Consider the following 16,067-nt stretch of genomic DNA (forward strand, 5'->3'; position numbering starts at 1 on the left):
CAGCTGGTAGCTAGCAGTCTTGTGGCAAAATCTTGCTGCATTTTTTCTGTTTTCTTGAATAGCTTTGCAGTTCAGTGATACATTAGCATGTAGTAATTTGAGTACTGCTGTTGGCAAATTGGGTGGCAAGAGATGCATATTAGATAACTGTTGAAAATGGTGTTAGTGTGCAAATGTTCTAAGTGTAGCTTATCTATTAACTTGCTTCAGACATATGAAAAATGTTTTGTTTCAGGATAACAATAGCCCTTGCAAAATTTTCTGTGTTTTGCTTCAGTAATCTGCTTTGGGAGCACACTTTGAAAGAGAACTTGACTTTCTAAGTTGAGTGAACTGGACTTCCATCATTAGTCAATAAAGAGTCCCAGTTTAGAAGAGCATTTTCCCATTAGATACTGCCTTTCCTATGTTATTCATTACCAAAATTTATTACTAACATACTAAAATCTCCTCTTTGCTCTTTTCTGTGTGTTTTTATTTTTATTTATTTATTTTTTGTTTTATAAGCTAGGAACTAGTGGAGGACAACAGACTTCTGACACATTTTTCACATTCTTGTCACCATCAATTCTTCATCTTACCTAATTACTTATAGCTGTTCTGGTTCATAATGTTTTTTAATCTAAGCCTCTAGTTTTACTGTTTTAACTTTGTTAATTATATTTATGGCTAACATTTCTTATAATCAGTGTCAGTTAACAAAAAAGCTGTTGATAAATTCCTATAATTTTTTTCCTGGTCAGTTTTTGATTGCCTTAATAGGAAGTTGTTTTTCACAACTTCCTGAAAAGTATTGCTAACTTGGTGTGGGAAAATTGAATAACAACTTGGATCTTACAGTTCTAGGTTTGACATAGTGAACATTGTCTAGTGACTTGAAGACACTTTTTCATTGTTTACCTATTCAACTGATCATTCCTACCCCACCCCCACCCCCCCTTAGAGTTTAGTGCAGTCTATTCTCCTTTAAAATACCATCCCATGCTGTCTAAAGACTCACAGTGTGCATGTTTTCAGAAGCTTGAGTTCCAGTCTGCATTAAGAACCTTTAACTAAAGCAGTCATAAATGGATGATGCACTGACATGAACACTGTCTGCCACCTAATTTTTTCCTGTGCATCGTAGACTCATTTAAGTTGGAAAAGACATCTAAGATCATCTAGTCCAACCTTTAATCTAGTACTGCCAAGTCCACCGTTAAACCATGTCACTAAGCTCTACATCTACATGTTTTTTGAATACCTCCAGGGATGGTGACTCAACCACTTCCCTGTGCAGCCTGTTCCAATGCTTCACAACCCTTTCAGTGAAGAAATCTTTCCTAATAACCAACCTAAACCTCCCCTGGCACAACTTGAGGCCATTTCCTCTTTGACCTATCATTGTTGCTTGGGAGAAGAAACCAATCCCCACCTTGCTATAGGCTCCTTTAAGTTAATTGTAGAGTGCATTAAGGTCTCTTCTGAGCCTCCTTTTCTCCAGGGTAAACAATCATAGCTCCCTCAGCTGTTCTTCATAATGCTTATTCTTCAGACCCTTACTAGCTTTGTTGCCCTCCTTTGGACATGCTCCTGCACCTCGATGTCCCTTTTGTAGTGATGGTCCCCAAACTGAGCACTGTTTGTGTGGTGCAGCATCACCAGAGCTAAGTACAGGGGGACAATCACTTCTCTAGTCCTGCTGGCCACGCTATTTCTGATACAAAGCAGGATGCTGCTGGCCTTCTTGTGAATCAACACTAGGTGAGTGATAAGTTTGAAAAAGAAATATGGTGGATTTTGTGCTCTGATTCTGGCAGGCAGTATATTATTTAAAAGTAATTCTTTAAAAGAAAAATCTATATGCATTTGTAGCAGTAATCCATTTAACTGTTTTAGGTGTGGACATTTTTGAGGGGATTTTTTCTTCTTTTGGTGTAAAGCAAGATAACTGTTTTCTAGAACAGTTCAGTACAAACACAGCAAAAGAACCTCGTGCCCCATCCTGCTGACTTTAACTGTATTGAAATGTAGTGTCCCCATCACATGAACAACAGGCAGCAAAATGATGACTTTCCTGATCAAAGGTTGTAGTGGTTTTACCCAGCTGGGCAGTTGAGCTCCACCACAACTGCTTTCTCACTCCCCCTCCTAAAAGGGAAAGAGCGAGAAAATACAAGGGTTGAAATAAGGACAGGGAGATCACTCAATAATTATCATCATGGGCAAAACAGACTCAGCATAGGTAGATTAATATAATTTATTACCTATTGCTAACAAGCTAGAGCAGTGAGAAACTAACAGCAAACTAAAGGCACTTTCCCCCCATTTGCCTTCTTCTGTGTTCTCCCCCTCAGCAGCATAGGAGAATGGGGGCTGTGGTCAGTCCCTAGCACTTTGTCTCTGCTGCTCCTTCACGGTCCCTCTCTGCCACTGCTTCAGTGTGGGGTCCCTCCCACAGGATGCCATCCTTCAGAAACTGGTCCTGCTTGGGCTTCCCACAGGCAGCAGCTCTTCAAGAACTGCTCCACTATAGGTCTGTACCATGTGAACTCTATGGGCTGCAGCCTCCTTCAGGCCAGATCTGCCTGCTCCAACATAAGCTCCTCCACAGGCTGTGGCATGGAGATCTGCTCTGCTGCGTTACCCTATGCGCTGCAGGGGGAAAGCTTGCTTCACCATGGTCCAGGGGAACTTCTGCTCTGGCACCTGGAGCCCCCTCCTACACTGCCCTTGGTGCCTGCAGGGCTGTTTCTCGCTCCTTGTTCTCCCAGATGTTGTGGTGCAGTAGGCCTTTTCCCTCCTTAACATTAAGGATGTGCAGCTAAGGTCACCACTGTTTTAAACCGTTATGAAGTTGTTTTGCTCTTTAACACCAATCTAAGCAGAGGCGCATCCATTCTTTCAATGAGATGTTGGTCCTCTTATAATTCTCTTACGCTTTTAAAAACCACTGAGTACTGTCTCCTGGCCAGATTGGAAGTTGGATAATTCTGTCTTGTATTTTCTTAATTTCAAGTCCCTCTACTGACTGCTGCTTCCAGGTGTTCTGCTGGATAGCTTTCTTTAAACTGCTTTATAATAGTTCTTCTATATTTTCTTCCACTGTGGGCAGTGACATTGAATCTTCCTTAGTTCTTGCTAGTTTCGTTTTATATAGCAGTTTGGATGAAGGGTCCTACTGAAATGTTAATGTGCAATCTTCAGTGGTTGTGCAGATCGAGTGCTGGAATTCAAGACTGTGTGTCAGGTCCAATGATTGTTATAATGCTGGAGATGCCTTGCCAGAATAGCCTATTTGTAGGAATATAGAAACTGATTTTTCTAGAGCTAAGAATACATAGTAATTTCATCACAGAATCATCATAGAATGGCTTAGGTTGGAAGGGACCTTAAAGATCATCTCATTCCAACCCTCCTGCTATGGGCAGGGGTGCTACCTAATAGATCAGGTTGCCCAGGGCTTCCTTCAATCTAGCCTTGAACACCTCCAGGGATGGGGCATCCACAGTTTCTCTGGTCAACCTGCTCCAGTGCCTCACCACCTTCTGAGTGAAGAATTTCCTCCTAACCTCCAATCTGTCTCCCCTCTTTTAGTTTAAAGCCACTCTCTCAATTTCAAGCCCTACAAGCAAGCTCCCTGACAGTGGTGTTAGTTGCTCTAATGAAAGATGTTGCTTATTAAAAAAAGGCTTGTAAGGGTGCAGCATCTATTGTGCTTCCCTTTAATCACATTTGAACACTTGATTAGATAATCAAGAAGCATTGTTATGTAAGGGATGAAAGGAACTATTTAGAGAAAGCGTGACTATTTTGTAACTAGGCTCTTCCTCTGTCAATGTCAAAACTTCCTATCTGTATTGCAATTGAAATGAAAGCAATCAAGGCAAGGCCTAACAACGAATAACTTGTTTGCAGGACTGAGCATTACAATGGGCTTTTGGCATTCCAGGTCTTTGGCATCAGCTCAGCAGTGGGAATGATTGCATACCCAGTAAGACTTCAGACACATCAAAACAAAACTGAAAATCACCACCAAAACAAAACTGTAATAACAGTGGTGATGAGAGGATGAGTTCCATGTTAGGGGATGGAAACTGATTGTGGCTTTTGTAGCTCTAAGTCTGGAATACTAGATTCTGCAATTAATGCTGGGATCAAGATCCAAGTGTGAATGCACCAAACTGTCCTTTTCATGCTTTTTCTATCCTCTCTTTTGGGACCTTTTTAATTATTAGGCAAGAAATGTTAGTAACAACATATTTCACTGTCACGTATTATGAACCAATAGTCTAATTTCAGTCTTGGAAGCATAAAATGAAAATCAGCTGAAGTGGTAAATGTGGAATAAATCACATCAATATCTGTCAGACTATAAAATACTCTCCCCCTCAATGAACAGAATAAAAGTCCAGATTTATAATAGTAATTAATAGGTCTTCCAATGGCATCTCTTTGTCTGTTAGCAGATTGGGTGTTAGAGGCAGGAATGTACTTTAAGGTGTAGCAGAGGAACTCTAAGTGGTCTGGCTTATGGAAGGTATGCCAGCACTCAAGATTGCTTTAAGAAGAAAGTTTCAGGGCTCTGTGAAGAAATGCCAAGTTTTGCACATTTGGAATTACCAAATACAATCCTGAGACACTGCTTCAGTTGCAGTTCTGTTATGTCAATGGTAAAATAATGGCATTCACCAGAAACCTAGAAATCCAGGATAACTATTGGCTTCCTTTTTTTCCCTAGTCACACTGCGTCATGTATGGTAAAGAACGGATTTGTTACCTTTGTACATTGCTTTCAGGCTCCCAAAGAACATAGGCATGACTCTGTTCCAATTCTAAATTCCTCTCTGCTTCACGGTGCTGTGCTTTTCACACACTGAGCTTTTCCTCCATCTCTCCTGTGTTGAGTGGCAGGTGGTTGCCACTTTTACTGTGTTCTGCTACTGTGTTAGAGCATCTGATACCTGTGTGGCCACAGGACAATCAAGATCCTGTCCTCTCCTAGACCTTTCAGCTAACTGTCTATTCATGCATATATAGCAAAAAATAATGTTCTGAAGGGGGCAAAACATTCTTATCGGAATATTGATGTCCCACACCATAACTGCCTACTAGAGGGGGCTGAAAAGTGACGTATGAGTGATTATCAGGAATCATCTTTGAACTATTGCCTTCTATGTCACAGACTGGCAATGTCTTACTAGAAAGCATATCTTACCTAGATTTTATTATTTTCCATTGGCAGTATTTTATGACAATACATTTTCTCTAGAGATTTACTCTCCTTTGCTGTTTAGCCTGGGGAAGCAAATGTCAGGCCTGTTTTTCTCATTAAAGAAATAAGTGTGTGAGTAAAGGCAGGGGCAAAAGTGTGCCCTCTAGAATTTGGAAGAAACCTGGCTAAAAATCCTTAATGGTATTTGTTTTGAAACAGTTTCTGCAGTGGATAGCAGCTCTTCTTCCAAAGGAATCAGTGAGAGAAACTACAGTTTTATCCAGTGTGCAGTGACTTAAACACCCAGCACGAGTACCAGTCTCCACGATGTACTTCTAGAAATCAGTATTCTCCAAAGCACAGGAATTATGAGCCCATGGTTATTTTGGGGCTTCTTGCTGAGATACAGGCTTAGTGTTTTTTTCTATCACCCATGAGAAGATTTGCCCCTATGTCAATGCCTCATTGTCAAAATACCACCTCAAGATAATTTTTACTTCTTAATTACAAGGCTTATGAAGATTTTTTATTTTTATACATATATTTACATTTACAACCCCATCACTTTAATATAGCTCTTAAGCAATGAGCTGTAAAATGCCATTCCAATTCAAAAATACATGCATCTAGACTCTGCTCTTGTATAGACAAGTGTTCAAAAATAATTCAGAATGGATTATTTTTGTAATGAAAATATTCTGGCAATTTTAAATTAGAAATTTATCTAGCAACATGCAGAACTAGTGTTCTCTACCTGGAATTCACTGAGGTGATTAATGATAGAAGACTAATACCTTTATGTATACTTAGTAAAACTGGAAGCAAGTTTTGAAGGGTCTTTTTCAGTCTTTTCGTAATTGTTGGAAATATTTAAATTGAAAATAAACCTACAAGGTTTTCACAGTAAACTGGCAGGCTATGTGATGAAAAACTAGAAAAATGTGGTCTTTTTATAAGATAGTGGACAAAGATTGTTCAGTGGTCCTGTGAACATTTCAGAGTTGTAGGGCTGAACTGAGACTAAGGTGGACATCTTCTGAGGGGTTCTGACGGTAAGTAAATTGCAAGCACAAAAGGTTTCCAAGAGAGTTTAATAAATAATGAAGTTCTTTCTGTACTGTATAAACTATAAATACACCATGCAGTCATTTATAACTTAAAATAATTTACAAGCTGAGGTAGGGGGGTAGGAGGATGTTGTCATGGGGTTTAGCTCCATCTCAGGGTCTCCCCGACTTCCTGCTGAGCACACACACGCAGGCTGTGTCAATTCGAATAAACCGCCAGGCTGCTTGCTTGCCCTCCATTGTCAGTGCTTTGACAAAGGTGTGTGTTGTGGTGCAGTAAGAGTTCCAGTGCTTTGCATCAATCCCTCGGCACCCACTGGAGACTGGCTTAGGGTCCCTGCACTTGGTCTCAAAAAAGTACTGTTTAAAAATGTTGTTGTTAATGTTGACCTCTCCCAACACTGTCACCTCTTTGCCTTTGATGTCAGTGGCTGTGGTTTTGTCCCCAACCCACATGCTGACACTGTCACACACTGAGAACTCTCCCCGGTGCAATACAGGATGCGCTGTCCTCTTGGTCCTGGCAGTCCTGTTGAGAGAGACTGCACTGCTGAGCTGTCCCATATTCTGTCCTTGCCCTGATACTGGAGGGGGCCGTGTACTGAACAGAACCCGAGGAGACCGGAAACGCTTCTTCTTAAATAAACTTGGGTCCATGGTAATGTTTATATCTTCTCTTCTACCTATCGTCCAAGTAGAGTGGCTGTGGGTTGTCTGTGGAGCTGCCTTGGAAATGTGGTGTCCGTTACTCTGGTGGGATTTGGGTAGGGAGTGTTCTGCAGGATACTCCAGTGGAGCATTGTCTTCTGACTTTGGAGCTGCCTGTGTGCCGATGAAAAAAGCTATAATCAGAGTGTAGTACAGCATGGACATTACGCTATGCACCTAGAATGAAAAAAAAATGTAGTATTACTGTAAGCCATGTTGGCAGAAACAGATGCTGTTGCTGACAATAAATTTGTAAGATACCCAGGATCATATAGATTTCATCAGGTATTCATGTGGGTGACAGATGTTCTTCTGGGATAGCTCATTCAGACGGTATAGAAGTTCTTAATAAAGTGAGAACATTAGAAAATAATAGCTAAATTGTTATTAATTCCTCTGGTATTTGTTATTAGAACACTGTTTATGAAGGACTTGTTTGGTGTTATTGATGTGGAGACCATATGGTGACAGCATGTTCCCAGGAGTAAAATCTCTAGTGATTTTTGGCAATAACCTTGTTGGTCAGGGCTGGTCTCTTGGCTGCATATACCCTCTAGAGTAGTGAGAACAGAAGCAGGACTTTGGCTAAAGTAGCTTGTCCATTTAGTTCATTTGTCTACAGGTGTGTCCTTTGGGCTAGGGTGGGGACCACCACCAAGCCATTATTTGTATAAGTGGGGGAACCCCAGTGAATCCTGCCATTATCGCACACTCACGGCCACACTTACCTGCCATGTGGACATGCCCCAGCACTCTGGCTGGCTCAGCAGCCTCCAGCAGCCTCCATCTATCCCATCTGCCCTTTCAGGACGCACCACATTGCTGATTTTGGGCAGATAAAGCCCAGGCTCCTTCCCAGAAGAGCTCAGACACCACATGTCACAAGGGCAGATGGGATTTGTCCAAGTTCAGGCTGCCTATTAGGACAAATATGGATATTACATAGGAGCACCATGGATGATAGGTTATTTTTGGTTGGTTTCTTAGGTACAGCATAGCTAAAACCATTGGGGTCATAGTTCTGGGTATATAGAGAAACACCATCCTTTTTTTTTTTTTTCAAAGTTCTGTGAATAAGAAGTTGCACAAATGTCTCTGTATAGTATATCTAAAGCCAGTGCTATTCTTCCTTTGGGGTGGAGAATATGCATGATTTTATGGGTGTGGAAAAATGTTAAGACAAATATCTAAAACATCTTGAAGAACAGTATAATACTGGAAGACCAGTAGCAGTAATACCTTGTTAGGTTAATTACCATGTGCTGGCTAATTCAGCTATGTGCTAGGTAACAAACGGGTGGCAGGCATACTGGGAATATGAGAGACTCAAAAAGGATCTGAAATTGCAGCTAAAAGCAGACATTATATTTCCTTTGTGAAGAAATAGTAACTAGAGACAGTATAAACAGAAAAAAAAAAAAAAAAAAAGAAAAGAAAAACCTTCAAGACAGGCTTCTCCCCTGGCTCAGTGCTTTGTTTTGCCTGACATGTCTCAGCTGGCCCTGAATTACACTGTGTCCAGCCAGCAGGCAGGCAGCTGCACATAAACTGGACAAACAGGGTTTTTCAAAAGAGGAATTAGGCTCCGCAATTTCACTGTGATTTCCCAGCATGTTTTAATGTTTTTCCTGGGTGTGGGTCAATGACAATTGAAGTTCCCCCTTTCTGTTCATCTTTCTCAGACTAGAATTCAAAGCATCACTAAAGCACTCACTAGGGCTTTAGCTTTGCAAGAACACAATCTTGTAGAAAATGCAGAACCCTTAGATGTCCCATAGGATCTCATGTGGATACTTTTTATCTTGGACAAGAGCTGAAATGAAATAAACAGCTGTGTTTGTGCAGGGCTGGACAAGCATTTAAGAAATCAGCAAGAGATGCCAAACAGAGCTAGTGACTGAACAGTATAAAGATGTTACAGTCCCTCCATCAGGGGGACAAAAGGAGACAAAGTCCAAAAGCTGTATTAGCAGATCTCTCTGCTACCATTAAGCTGGAAGATCTGGGAACAGTATGATGATAAGGAGAGTAAAATCTCTCCCACAGAGAAAACCTTTACTTATCCAGCTATTTTAATTTACTTAAAACAAGTCTGAGGGTTGCTGCTTACCCACATGCTGCTCATGCTTGAGCAGTCATCATTATCTGTATAAGGAAATAAAGCTGGGTGTAGCTCAATAACTTGGCTATGCACAATTCAAAGTGTAACCCCTTGTTCAACAACCAAATTAAAATCAGATGGTTCATTACATCTCTAAAAAGTTAGCTTTTCCAACAGAAATGTTAATGGAAAAGGTTTGCAGAACACACTCCAGAAACAATTTAGGCATGCCAATAGCAGCCTCAACCTATTGTGTTTACATATAAAACCTGTTTTTATTATTTCCTTCTATAGGATAGAGGCATAGCAATGCCAGCAAAAAGCTCATTTCTGGTTTTGTGCCATACCTTTGTTCTCTGAGCTTCTTTCTTAGGTTGCACATGCTAACATTATTGTTTTAAGGCCATTAACACAAAACCAGAAAGAGACAGACAAAATGTATTTGGAATACCTGGTAGTTTTCTTGAAGATTCAAAATCGAGTCTTTTTATCAATTATTACATTAGTGGAAAATGAAAACCAAACATATTTAAAAAGTGGATTAGTCTTGATGACAACACAAGCAAAAAAAAAATAAAAAAAAATATGTGTGTCTTAAGACTGTTGGGATTGTGACTTTTTCTGACATGTACATATATTTTAGGGGCTGTTTTGGGGGGTTATTTCTAAACTTTATCTTGTGCATAGCTACTGAATCCTTTAATGGTGCTTTCTGAATGTGTTCAGAGCACACGCCATGTGCAGCCACCTGAGCTTCCAGGAGATGCATAGCTGCCATTTTTAGTGCTGGTAGTAAAATGTTTGTCACATTGGCCACAAAGGTTACCACAAGTCTTTTAATACCAAAAATGCAAGAACTGTACTAAAACAGAGGATATTTAGTGAGCACTGTGCCATCTAAGCAGACCATCTCTCGTTATACATAAACATTCCCTGCAAAAGGTGCGTATGGAAGCACAATAAGAGAAGAAAGAGTAAATGGAAACTCCCATTTTAGCCAGATAATAGCTAGCTAGCAGATATCAGTGAAGCAACTCATTTAATATTTCAAAGAACTAAGCATTTCCCAAAATAATAAAATTTCTAAAAAATGCAAATTCTCTCATCTTCACTCTTCAGAAGACAGATCCATATTTTTTTTTTTTTAAGTTCAGAATGACAATTCTCATTCTCATTTATATGTTAGTTAAGTGTCTTGCTACCTATATTTATGTAAACATTTCTGATATAGGCATTCGGGCTACTGTGTGATACTGATAATAATCTTATTTCGGTCTGCTCTGAGAAAGTGTGTGTGTTGTGCTTACCTCTGAGTATACTGCCCAAAAAACTGCTCCCCAGAAAGGTCTTTATTTCATCCAGATGCTGAGCTGGGCTTGGCTGCAACATGCCATCAGGCCAGTTTGGCAGCGTAGCTGAGTCTGGGAGTTGCTTACTCTGCGTTCCACTAGAAGTAGAAGTATTTGTTTCAGTAATTAGCCAGCAAATACGTGTTTTCAGTACCCTTTCCCACTTGATAGCAGGAGTTCAGGGACAAATTCACTCGCTTGGCTTTCTGAACTGTGCTTTTTTCATTTTCATGGTGTAACAGTTGTAAAAGTGCAGTTCTTGACTTTCAAAAGCACCATGTTTGTAAGACAGAGGTACCTTTTTTTTTTTTTTTTTTTTTTTTTATACCTAAAGTAGGTTGCCCAGACCTTTATACTACCTGCAGGACATGAACCTATCTGTGTCCTATCCATTCCTGTGCTCTGCACACATCTTAATTATACTGTTTATGGCCCATGCCTTCTATCCTTACGACGATGCCCTGAATCCTGGAAGTCCTTTAGGGATCCTGAAGGAGGGTTGCCAATGTGCAACCTACTATACATTCTGAACAGTCAGTTGCAAGTAATTTCAGTTTATCCAAGTTTTTGTTAAGACATACAGTGAACGCGTGTAACATTTCATACAAAATACTATCTACCAACAGGAGAGTTCCAGCTTCCCCACACACCCCATCACTGTTTGAGTTGTGTATGAAGAAATGCTGTTGCAAAGTTCACTGGGCTGTTTTGTTATAGCATTGCTTTTAGTGAAAGTGAGTGGAGAAAAAAAGTATGCAGATCAGAGGGATGAAACATCTCACAAGTTATCCAGTAATAGTGATGGGACTCTGCTGATTGTTTGGAATCAGCACTGTTTCAGTGAAGAGATGATACCTAAAGTCTTTCATGCAGACATGGAAAAAAGAAATTCTAATGCTCTTATTTATCTTATGCTTTGCACCTGGGATGGGGCAACCTTGGCTGTACATAGAGACTGGGGATGAGAGGCTGGAAAGCCCTGTGGAAAGGGATCTGGGGTACTGGTTGACAAAAAACTGAATCTGAGCCATCAGTGTGCCCTGGCAGCCAATAGGGCCAGATGTGTCCAGGGTGCCTCAGGCACTGCACTGCCAGCTGGTAAGGGAAGGGATTGTCCTGCTGTGCTCTGCTCTGGTACGGCACCAGTGCAGAGTAGAGCAGGTCAATCACCTCCCTCAACCGGATAGTAGTGCTTTGCTTGGTGCACCCCAGGATACAGTTGGCCCTCCTGGCTGCCAGGGCACACTGCTGGCTCATATTCAGCTTGCTGTAAACCACAACGCCCAGATCCCTCTCTGCGGGGCTGCTGTCCATTGCCCAGTCTGTATGTATAGCCAGGGTTGTCCCACTGCAGATGCAGGACCCAGTAAGGCTCAATTCTTCCAATTAGGTTTTGGTAACTGTGTGATCTGAATGTTGACTGCCACGCAGTTTAGCTGAATGTGAGTGTTGTGATGGGGTGGAGAGCACTAAGTGGAAAAAGACAGTGGAAAACCCCTTTATTCATTATTCATTATTCATTTGTTAGAGGCTAAAGCTTTGTCAAAGCTTTTGATGGGAGACTTGAAAGACCAGGAAAATAAACAAAAACCTGGTGAGGCAGTCAGTAATTAATTCCATACTGCTGTGTTACAGTTCTACCAGCATGAAAGTGAAAACTGAGACTGAGCCTTGGGTTTATAACAGGACCATTCAGACACCTCACATAGGTATTGATATATATTTTATATATATATATATATATATATATATATATATATAATACTGAGCAGGTCGGAGCATCCCCAGCATGCATAGAGTTTACTGCTGCTTGAACTGAAGGAACAAAATTTTTCCAAAATGCTTAGAGAAGCCTTTTTGTTGTTGTCTGCACTGCACCATTGAAGCTCCAATTATGTATCAGTTTTATCCTAGGCACTTACTACTTGGTGCACACATTTTTGATCACAGGCACATTGGAAATACAGTTTTCTGAGCTGAAAGTGATCTGTTTTCTTTATTCATCCAATTACACAGAAATACCTAATTACTTGTTTCTTATTCCATGTGCAATTCACACTTTATAGAGAGACAGAATCAATGTAGTGATATTAGAGTTCAGAAATGGCAATCCTACCTACACATTAATTCTCTGAAGATTTCCATTATATGGAGTGGGACCAATATTATTTGCTTTACTTTTATATGTGTTGTTGTGTCCACAAAAAAAAACTTCTGCTGATGTAGCCAATCTACAGCTGTGTATCTATACAAGAGACTATGGAATTTGTTTAAATCAGAATTAAATTAGGTAAAAATGGCTAAAGCTCAATTTTTGGAATTGTGTTGTGCTGATTTACCATCTTTATGTATTAAATTCAATTTAAGAAATGAAGCGTTAAGGTTTGAAACGTCTTTTAATACTCAGATGTTTTCAAACCCATTGAATTAATTTTTTTTTTACGTAGGCTTTTTACACACATTGAAGTCCTCAAGATACAGACAGTTTGTTTAGATATGGCTAGGAGAGAAAAACAAAAAACAGGACTCTTGAGATGAATACTATCAGCTTATACTGCAGTATTCTTAAATGAAAAATGCAAGTCCTACAATGATTTCCAATCCATGCCATTTCAGCAAAAATGACTTGCGGAACATCCAAATATACATTTGGTAGCCAAGAGTAATTAGGCTGTTAAATCACAGGAACCAATGATAATGTGTGAGACTTACCTGTCTCATAAGTCTTGAGGTTCTTTTTTTTTTTTTTTTTTTCCTGACAAGGTAAAGTGAAGCACTAGAATTGAATTGGTCTATTAATGTGATATTACTATCCATAAAAATTAGTAAGAATGAAGTATATTTGTCTGTAATACAGAATATTTTTGGTACCTTATGTTGATGGAGGAAACTGTACAGCTTTCTAATTGTACAGTCACCAGATTCCATTAAAGGAGTTCCTGTGCTTGTAAGGGAAGAGATAAATTAATGCTCAGTTTGGCTCAAACACAGCAAACAGATACTTTTCTGAATAGAAATAACCATAGGCAATAAACATAGACATAGAATGTTGTAGTCTAAAGGATGATACAATTTGGAATGTTGTTTTCTGTCGTTCTTAAAGTTGTTGGATTTCATGGTTGTGCAAAAAAAATAAACAGAAAGCAGCACATTTGAATCTTTTTGTCTTCGTGATTACAGAAATGCTTATGTATTTTGAACTTATGAAATGAAGCACATTTCAGAAGTGAGCTCCCTAGTGCAAATAAGATCAATACTCTCAACTCTCATGCAGTTAATGCAGAAAGTGTGGAAGAACAAGGGAGTATGCTTATGAGGACAGAGTCCCCAAAGTATCTGATAATATTCTCCATTTCAGAGCTGAGGAGTGGTTGCTTTATACAAGAATGACAAAAGAAGATGTTCATACTATATTGGGTTTGAACCAACAGTGAAGTTTGTGCAGTTCTCTGTAATTACACAGTATGGGGAATGTGTGCTGTGGTAGGGCTACTTTTAGCTGATGATTTGCAGCTGGTAAACTGCCACTTATTTTCTGATGTTATTTGCAGTGATGGATTATATGCTTGTCTGTCTATGCAGCAAATAGGATTACAGAGGTCACCAAAACAAGCAACAAGTAGTGTATTAGTTTTATATCACTGCTTCTGGTTAACAGAGAAATGAGGGAGGCAGTTGATGGTGAGGTTGCTGTTAAAGAGAAAGTGTCTACTGGCACACCCTCACTTTGAACCAGTAACCAAATTAAGATTTTGCAATAGCAATGGAGGGGGAAAAAATTCTGAGACCTGGAAGGCATTGAAGGGAATCCTAAAGCCATTATGACTAAGAACAGTGTCAGAGGCACTGCATTTCAACTTTCTCTTGATCTTAGCTATGAGCAAGAAAATAAGAATTTCTAATGGACTCAAGATTTAATTCCTCTATTACATCTACTGTGACTCATGCTGTCAATAAGAGATTTATGTATACTGAAGAGCCATTTGGAACTACCTGTGTCTCATGAACTTCCTTTTGTTCTAAAGGCCTCTAGTACCAAAATGCTCTGAGTATTTATAGGGAGAGCAGTACACTGAGAAAAATGCTGCCCTGCAGCAATTATCATGCATCGTGTCACCATGATCATCACCATCATCACAGGATGTTCTACAAACATGGACCTATCTGCTTCTAGATTTCTGATTCAAGTTTAGTCTAGGCAATGATAATTACAAGAATGCTTGATAGCCTGTGATGCTTGTGTCCATTTTGGATAGTTAAAGGAAAAGAGTGCTATGAATGATGATGTGCAGGGTGATGTGGAGACACCAAATTGGAAACTGATAAGGATTTGGAAAACTTTTGTACTTAAGCTTTATTTCATGCTTATTGGGGCATAAGTAATGGGAATGGCTTATCTGCAGGAGTCTAATTTTGTCACCGCTATCCTCTGGAACCAGTACATAAATATTTCAATTGCTAGGGCCTCTGCAGGGAAGCTGCCTTCAGATAATACTATCACTGTGATAGTCTTCCCAGGGCTCACTTCAAAGGATGAATGCGCAGCAACAGAGAGCTCTCCTAAAACCCCATTTTTCTTGTCCTGAAACCTCAGCCATAAGTAATGAAATGCAGGAGTATAATTCCTTTGTTTTCTGAACATGTTTTGAGCCAAAAAAAAATGCTTTGGGATTTTATTGTCCATCACCTTTCTAGTTTCATTGATGAGACAATTATTCTGTGCAGGGAGCTGAATGAAACTGTTTGGTGGGAGAGATCCAGGCTGCAGAAACAGGTGCTGGATTCTAGCAGTAGATGATGGAGACTGACAGAAGAGCACATCAATGAGAAGATTCTTGCACAGGACACACAGAGCTCTAGTTCTAAAAGGCTCATTTTGTAAATACTGAATTGTAAAACACAATAGAGACTTCTGATATTTGGAATCATGGTATTCTGACATGTAGAATATGCTTATGGTAATTTAGTCTTCAGCAGTCATTTCAAATGTGTCGGAATCATGGTACTCTGACACGTAGAATATGCTTATGGTAATTTAGTCTTCAGCAGTCATTTCAAATGTGTCTTTCTTTAGAACATACTACATGATGTGAAGGAGAGCGTAACAGTAAAAACTTGCAGTGGGATACAGCTCTTTTTGTGGCAGGCTGACTTGTTACACAATGATAAACATGCACATAGCTGCCCTGACAGAAGAGGAAATTCTATCATATTTAAGATAACAAACTGACATTCAGCAAATAAAAGATATCAGATCCTGATCTCTGTCAGGATAAAAATCTCTTTAAATGCAGTGAAGGAAAAATGAAATAACGGTCACTTGAGAGAAATCTCTCTGAAAATAAACAGCAGAAACCAACCTTAGAAGGATCATGTGAACCTGATTGGCCTGAAGTCAGTGGCCCCAGTGGAATAAAACTGGTAAAAGTAAGTGAGAAAGAAATAAAAATGATGGGTATCTGAGCATACTACAGTTGCATATAATCTATGTATTATCATCTATTTAAGCAAATCCTAAAATTAAGAAATTACATATGAGGATTGGTTTGGTACTTTCAATATGGACTACAAACTATATATATATATATTGTAGAATGCTAGGGTTTCATAAATCCTAATTCATTGGTATGAAGCAGTGACTGAAATCT

At 39.6% G+C, this 16,067-nt stretch overlaps 1 protein-coding gene and 1 long non-coding RNA gene across 15 annotated transcripts in view; one reads left to right on the plus strand and one right to left on the minus strand.

Moving 5' to 3' along the window:
* The window catches only part of LOC119712954 (uncharacterized), a 120,181-nt gene that overhangs the window by 47,721 nt on the left and 56,393 nt on the right, over positions 1-16,067 (plus strand). The gene's annotated exons all lie outside the window — the stretch shown is intronic.
* The window catches only part of NGF (nerve growth factor), a 28,946-nt gene continuing 19,145 nt past the window's right edge, over positions 6,267-16,067 (minus strand). Inside the window, exons 2-5 of one of the 5 annotated variants that reach the window (XM_038168507.2) lie at positions 15,780-15,837; positions 10,378-10,517; positions 7,698-7,886; positions 6,267-7,146 (exon numbers count right to left, since the gene is read on the minus strand). In XM_038168507.2, the coding sequence (XP_038024435.1) occupies positions 6,415-7,146; positions 7,698-7,847 (882 nt within the window). In that variant the 5' untranslated portion in view covers positions 7,848-7,886; positions 10,378-10,517; positions 15,780-15,837 and the 3' untranslated portion in view covers positions 6,267-6,414. The remainder of the gene's footprint in view (positions 7,147-7,697; positions 7,887-10,377; positions 10,518-15,779; positions 15,838-16,067) is intronic. The other 4 variants (XM_013092203.5, XM_005011702.6, XM_005011703.6 and 1 more) reach the window with 4 other exon arrangements.

Source organism: Anas platyrhynchos, chromosome 27 (assembly GCF_047663525.1).
Source record: "Anas platyrhynchos isolate ZD024472 breed Pekin duck chromosome 27, IASCAAS_PekinDuck_T2T, whole genome shotgun sequence".
Lineage (NCBI taxonomy): Eukaryota > Metazoa > Chordata > Aves > Anseriformes > Anatidae > Anas > Anas platyrhynchos.